Source organism: Limulus polyphemus, unplaced genomic scaffold (genome assembly GCF_000517525.1).
Source record: "Limulus polyphemus unplaced genomic scaffold, Limulus_polyphemus-2.1.2 Scaffold5605, whole genome shotgun sequence".
Taxonomy (NCBI): domain Eukaryota; kingdom Metazoa; phylum Arthropoda; class Merostomata; order Xiphosura; family Limulidae; genus Limulus; species Limulus polyphemus.
Window position 1 is genome coordinate 54,446 of NW_013671215.1, and position 7,917 is coordinate 62,362.

At 30.4% G+C, this 7,917-nt stretch overlaps 1 protein-coding gene across 1 annotated transcript in view; it reads right to left on the reverse strand.

Annotated features, from left to right (window-relative positions):
• LOC106472782 (cyclin-dependent kinase 20-like) overlaps window positions 1-7,319 on the reverse strand; it is an 18,851-nt gene extending 11,532 nt beyond the window's left edge. Inside the window, 7 exon segments of the mRNA XM_013933439.2 lie at window positions 183-234; window positions 1,123-1,185; window positions 2,096-2,217; window positions 6,330-6,518; window positions 6,910-6,946; window positions 7,170-7,222; window positions 7,224-7,319. Coding sequence (XP_013788893.1) covers window positions 183-234; window positions 1,123-1,185; window positions 2,096-2,217; window positions 6,330-6,518; window positions 6,910-6,946; window positions 7,170-7,222; window positions 7,224-7,319 — 612 coding nt within the window.
• Between the last annotated feature and the right edge of the window lie 598 nt (window positions 7,320-7,917).

The following is a 7,917-nucleotide window of genomic DNA, read 5'->3' on the forward strand; positions in this document are numbered from 1 at the left end:
GTGTGTTTAAGTTAAAGTGACTGTGGGAATTGAGTGTATTGCAAAGTTGTATTGAGAAAGAATAAACTAGTTTTATTTAAGAAAGTACTTGTATCACTGCAGTTCCTTGGGAAGAATTTATACTGGAAATTAACAAACGAGCAGAGACGTAACAATATAATAAAAAATTCATATACACTTACCCTGAACAGAGGGAAGCAGTTTAACATTTCTCCAAAAATACATCCAACAGCCCTGAATGTAAGAAGTACAAAAAATTACAAAGGTATATACTACTAAAACATGAGAAACAATTACTAAAATTTTAACATAAAATCTCAATAATCATGAGCTTCCGATTCTTATGCATTTAAAATATGTTAAAAAACTGAATGTATAACATGAACACGTTAATATATCTAGATAAACATTCCCAGCTAAAACCAAACTATAAAAATCAATAATTAATTGATTTACTCACATATATTGTGGCAATTAATTAATAAAAATTTGTGGTGACGGAGTCCCCATCAGGCAGAATGAAAGTAGACAAGACAACAATTTTATTTCATGAATAAAGGGAAATGTCCTGGAATTTCCATCATCTAGCTATACTCTGATTAACACTGTATAGACATGTATATATTTATTAACAATATATTTTGTATATTGTTGTATAATTATATTGAACACCTTAACCTATATATATATATGTGTGTGTATATGTATAAACTGGTATTGTTTCATTTACATAGAATGCAAATTTAAAATTGACTTTCATCACATGTTCTAAGAATGAGATTTATAAGTACAGTATATATACTGTTGTCTTGTCTACTTTCATTGTGCCTGATGATGACCCCCAAAAAATGTGGCCAAAACATGTAGCAAAATATTATTGTTTTGCAATAATAAATAATCGTGGTTTAAAAGACATATTACTTTTATTAATCAATAAATGTTACTATCTGTACATATTAAACATCTATAAAAACATAATCTGCAAATCAAATTAATAAATGTATCAAACAATAAGTTATATCTGAAACCCTATACTTAATTTTATCTAAGTAGATAATAAAAAGAAAACCCATTATTCCTAAAGCTGAATTTCTTTTAAAACACTTTGGTATTCATACAAACCATAAGTCAACTCCTTGGTTGTACTGCCTTGCCCCATATAACAACTCTGGTGCACGATACCACCTGGAAAATATATAAAAACATTTTTAAAGGAACAATTTGACAACAACTGGATTCTGCCTGTTATTATCTCCACACCAACAACCTTCTTGTTCACAAGCACAACATGACATTACATTGGAAAACTATTACAAACATAATACATGTAGTGTATATTATAAACATAGACAGAACATTTCATCTTTCTAATTCAAAATAACCATAGCTATAATAACTACAACGTTTTCTTATTTGAAAGAAATTTTACATGAAGGGTAATGATTTACTTTAAATGAGCTTCATTCCCTTATGGGGTAGTTTAGAAACTATGTTTTGAATTACTAGGACAGATCTTCACTTTAAATTTTGCACTCGGGTTCTGATATATCAACAAGCTGGCATTAAACAATTAGCTGAAGGTACTATCATTGGTCTAAAGAAGATGTTACTTGTCATTATACACATTTCTTTGGAGTCATTTACCATTATACAGATGGATGAAAAGATGGGAACCTTAAATTTTTGGGAAAGGAATTAGTTTGGTTCCCCTACCTATAACATTGTAAGTTAACTCTCAGAAGATGGAAATATTGAGATACATAATCATATTGTGAAATATTATGTATTTGAATGTTGATGATATATTTTTTTCACACATGCATAGGATGACACAACTGGCTAATCACACAAATTTTATGTCCTATAGTTTTTAATGCATAAACAAACATAGAAAGTAATAAATAAAATATTTAAAAAACCTATTGAATAAATTCTAGTTGGTCTTTTCAACATACCATGCAACATGTTTAACAGTCAGATTAGGAAACAAAGAGCAGCTAGTGTTAAAAACTATGCTACGTCACACACCAGCTAAGTAAAATCTTAATGTACTTGATTATTTTAATTATCCTCTATGAAATGCACTAAGACATACCTTGTGGCCACCTGGTGGCTATACTGCTTATTGGGATTATTATCAAGCAAGCACGCCAGACCAAAATCTGCAATTTTTAGCCAACCTGTACAGCTGATGAGAAGATTTGCTGGTTTCAGGTCCTGAAATGTAATGTTGACTCATTCAGCATGAACCATGTGTGTTCTATCAGCATTAAAATATTACCCAGATAAAATCTAAAACAGAATGTTAATTTAGATGGCAGAAAATATAATGGATTCAATTAATTATAATTGGTACACATACATTTTATACAAACAATTTTGATGTATATATATTGTTTGAAGCTATATGTTGTAATTTAAATATTAGCTAGAGTTAGCTGCAGATCTTAACGATGACGTTGAGAGCAGAAAGTTAAAAAAAAACTAGAACATCTAGAAAACTCTTAAGGATGTGACATGAAATGTTCTAGCACATTTGAAGCTATATTAAAATATAATAGTGGGGACGAGTGATTCCAAGTAAATTGATTTCTTTTATGTTATTTAATGCCATTTTAATTTTCCTTTAGCAATTTTTGGCAGTGTACAAGTGTTAAAGTGTGTAGAAACATTAAATGAGGAAATTAAGTAATATGTTATCATTATATGGACTGTACACGAGTTATTTTCACTGGGTGATTTATAAGAACCCACCAATGAAAGAACTATGTCACAACAATATTAAAATTATTTTCACTTATTAAAAGAGTTCTAAGTTTCTACCCATATTTTCTGGAAGGCTCTTCTTCATGGCCAGAGTCTATACTTTGCGGACAAGGGCATTGTTTCCATTGAAGAAGTTGGCGGCTTTTTTCTTTGTAATGTGTCCTTTGGCTTTGCATTGTTTTATAATCATGCAATACAAGTATCTTTCTTTCGAAAAGGCTGTGGAACATCTCTCTACATTTCTAAGTTTACTGTGGTGAAATTGCACTGTTGAACAGGCAAGAACTCCCCACGAATGAAATATAGGTGCTTATACTTGTGCATATGGGCTCAGTTAATCCAACCAACTTTTAACCACTTTGTAATCATGAAACTATTCATACTATAATTTTCAATGTACTAAATGGGTCTTCATGAAATTTGGCATTCTTTTAGTAAACATTAAAAGTCTCTTGTACACAAAATCAAATTTTTTAATATGTTTACTAAAGATTTATTTGTCTGTGAATTTATGAAGCCTTTACCAAAAAATTCACAGCCTTAACTGAGTCAGTTTGAGTAAAAAGTGATTTTCATTCTAAGAGTAAAAATACTCATTTTCACCTTACAGTTTTTATATTTCATTTACATAACTTTAAGCCTCTTAAATAAATAGTGAAATGTTTTAGTAAAAAATTACACTTCATCTCTTCAGTTTCTCTACCCTAACACTATCTTAAAATCATCAATGTACAATGAATTGAAAAATTCAAAAATATGAAAAAAAATCAAAAATTCCTTTTTTTTCTAGAATAATGGCAGATTGTAACAAAAAAATCACAATTATTTATCCTAAGAGCCTCAGCCACTTTCTTTAAATTTGATTGTCTTATTACTATACTTTGGACACTTTCTGGGCTAGAAAAACAACAGATCACAGAAGTATACAGGCCCGTACGTAGAATGTTTGAAAAGGGTGGTTGTAATTTGTGAGATCAAAAACCAACACGTATTGTGCAAAACACAATTAGCATACAAAGCAAGCTAATGCTGCAGGAGTCTGGGGTGCATACTCCACCCAAAAAAATTTTTTAAAAATAGGTGCTATAAGATTAGATCTAGAAGCAATTTTGCATGAAATTTAGATTAAACAATTGAACAGCTGTTCACATAAAATACACAAATTGTGATTGTGAGTTTAGCAATGAAGAGCCTACAGTGTCACTTTTTAAAGTGAAATTATCACAGACTGTACTGTAATAACAGAGCAGAGAAGAATAATTTGTCTTCTCAATTGTGTTCTAAAGTAACTGAACTAGCCTGTGTAGACTTTGACGAAAAAAAAAAAGAACTATTTAAAGCTCTGTATACAACTGTGATAATGGACAGTGGAACAAACATTTGTATATATGTTTGACATGTTTTAATATATTTTTTTAAAACAAGTGGACTGTGTTGCTGTTTGTTTATTGTTTAAATTTATTCCCAAGTCACAGGCCACCTACTGTAAAGAATCCATGCAACAAAACTTGTGAGCTGCATTATAGCTTCGGGCTTCCAATTACAAAGTATCAACAGAAGTCATTGCATGCGACTGTTTCCAGCCAAAAAATACTGACACTTCATCAGAAGAATGTAGACTATGTAGAAAATGTTAAATACCATAAACAGCTGTGCTATAACTATATAAACATAATTTTTATACATCACAAAAATTGAGGGGTTTAGCCAAGCTCCCCACCCCACCCCTGTATACATGCATGAGTAGAGCTTAAGATAAACAATCATGTTACAGCTACATGATGCATATACATTGAGCTTCCCCGACTTTTCTTGTGATTTTTTTTTCAAGTTTTTATGAACTAACCTAATAAGTTTCTAATTTTTGCATTTTAGTTACCTCTATTAAAACTATATAACAAAAAATAGATATATATATACACAAAACATTTAGCACTTATTTCTGTTTAAGGTCATTTGTACTTGGATGCCATGCTTCAGTAACCCTACTTTTTTTCTCACTTTGTTGGTTGTTCAAAATAAAAACAATTCACACATCTTTTAAATATGCATTTTTGAAAACAAAAGTCATATCAACAACTAACTAGAACAGATATCCCAAAACTACTACAATTTGTCAGTCTTTATATTATTGCTTGGAGCAGCGACTTCACTCAACATACAAAACTCTTTTCTTGAGAACTACTGTCTTTCAGTGCCAAAGCTAACCAAATGAACATAAGATTCCTGTACATTATAATATGATCTTTCTATTGGTTATAAACATGTCCATCAGACAAGTAGGTGTGTGTGTGTGTGTGTGTGTGTGTGTGTGAATAATTGGTTTAAAATACATGAAAATATGGAAGGTGCTTCTCAGATGAGTTTAACATATTTATTGATATCTCAACAAATCAAGAAGGTAGGTGGTTCAGATTTGATATTCTTCCTTGTCAATATGTGTAGTTTGTGTTTCTAATTGGCAAGGCAATGTAGAAGCTGTACTGTTAAAGTTGTAAAATGAGGCAGATCAGAGAGCAGACATATGAGTATCAGAAGATTAAAGACTGAGAATTTTTTTAAATATTTGGTTTAAAACTAAGGAAATTAAAACTCGTATGATATTATACATTTATAATGAAGTTGTTAATTAACTTTTGAACATAACTTTCTAAAACTATTGTGACATGCACACAACAAGATTGATCAAACTGACTGAGCCCATACGCATGATGTTGCCCTTGATGAAATGGACATTAGCTCCTTCACTTTTACCCTTTGAGGTTACATTGTGCCCCTTATTTTTTTTCTGGTGGCACAGAAAAGAACAATAATGAACTAAGACTACTACATTAAACTCCTCTGAAAATTAAGGCCTAACCAACCTCATACTAGATGGTTATGAAAACAATTATTATAAGTTATAGATATCTACTTTTGAAAAGCTCACGCTTTTAACCAAAAAAGCAATGACTTATACCTCTCTTCTTTAGACATGTTGTTTTTTAAGAAAATGTCAGCAACACAAATGAACACTGCCTATCAGAGGATGGTTCCTGGCTCCTAGTAACTAAAAATTTTAAATTGATATATCTCATATTAGTTGTAAGTCACTCTATCTGCAATATGAAATTGCATACTTTTGCACTAGAGGGCCAACTTTTAGCCTGCTACACTAAGCTTGTTACGATCAGCAAAAATGCACAGATGTGCATAAAGGAGTCTGGTGCATGTATGACTATTTTATGTCTAGAGATTTAAAATTACAATATATATATGTTCAATACTAGGTATGGAATGTGGACATGTTTTAGCATAAGTTTAATTTAAAAGAATCTGATTACAAGCTGATTGAAAAGGATACAAGTACAACTAAAGATCAAGTTATACTATTTGAGCAATTGCAAAATTATTTAGATCATTGATTAAAACATTTCTAAGCAAACTATTTCTTTAATACAAGGGAACACTTAATGCTGCAGTATACACCATCAGACTTTCTGCAAGTGGACACTGTAATGTAAGATGAACACTCAGTCACAGAAGGAAAGCATCATCTTACTTGATGACATTTAATTACTTACTCTATGCATTATTCCAAGAGAATGACAATAATCCACTCCCTTAAGTAACATACTCATGTAAGCTTTGACTTGAGCTTCTGTCAAAGGTGTATCTGGATCATAAAGCAACACGGAAAGATCTGTGGGCATGTATTCAAACACCAGAGCTACTGATGATCCATAAGGAAATACATCCAGAAGTTTAACCACCTGCAAGACAAATATGGAGTTGTTTAATCATTTGTTCAAAAGCTATTATTGGAGATGTATGAGCAGCACGTGGCCTTCATACATACAAAATTACTGAACCAAATACCGAGCACTAACTAGTAACCAGAGACATAACTTCTAAATAAGAGTATATAATCTTAAAACTACCTCTTACTTGGCACAAAACTGTATATTTATAAATAAACCAAAACTATTTTTCAGTTTAACAGTCTTTCTTAAACATAATGGTAATTTATATGATAGTTATAAAGACTGATGACACTGTATACTAAATGACTAATACTGTGTATAATCTTTCATTGTAAAAATAAAAAGATACATTTCAAATCATAGAATTTTCTTAATTACACATATAGATGGAACAACTTACATTTGCATGGTCAAGTTGCTGCAATGCTTTTATTTCGCTGGAATAAACATTCATAAAGGATTTTATTTAAAATCTGTTTATAAGTTAAACTATTTTTAACTAGCATTTATTAACACTCCAATTATATATATATATATATATATATATACAATTAATTATATTAGTGAATTAAACATTTATATATATCAGGTGCATAATGTATCAACATTAAACCATAACTGGTTACTGCAAGCTAGTTTTTATTAATATCATTTACATACCGTAACACAGAACATGGTATACCATTCTCCAATTTTTTCAGAGGAACTTTTTTTTAAAGCCACTATTTCTCCAGTTTCTAAACAACGAGCTTTTAGAACTATTCCATGAGCACCTTCTCCAATATGTCCAGTAACTGTGTATTTTTCCATTGCTACAAAAATTATCGAATTATTAGACTATGACTTAATTCACTAACTGTATCACAGCTATAATTAATAAGTTTCTTTGTTTCCGTGTTGCCTAAGGATAAGAGACAAGATTAGCAAAAACTTTTTAACTGATTTTACATGTATTAGCTGTCAAAGTTTCTACTAATTTAGATTTTTAAGGCTATACATGAAAAATAGTCTTTTCTAGTAATTACTCGTGGAAGTTTCTGTAAAAGACTGAAAAATATGTACAAAATAAATACAGATGTTTTATAATAAGCACTGGTGAACAAAAGCTGAAAAATCATGAAAGTCAGTCACTTTCACAAGATTTTAGTTATATTTTTTGTGAAAGTATGTAAAAAGCCATATACATATTTCATTTTCAGATAAAATACTGATTATTTATACCTGAATTTGACAAAATGTTTTCCTACAACCAGGCATTTCCTTACTTGCTTGCTGCAAAGATAGTTGCAAGTTGTGAAAAAGGCTTACAAAAAATAAACTTTTTTTTAAACATTTCTAATATTATTAATATCTCAGTTGTCAAGTTATTGTTATACTTAATGATCGTCAAACCAAGACAAAACAAATA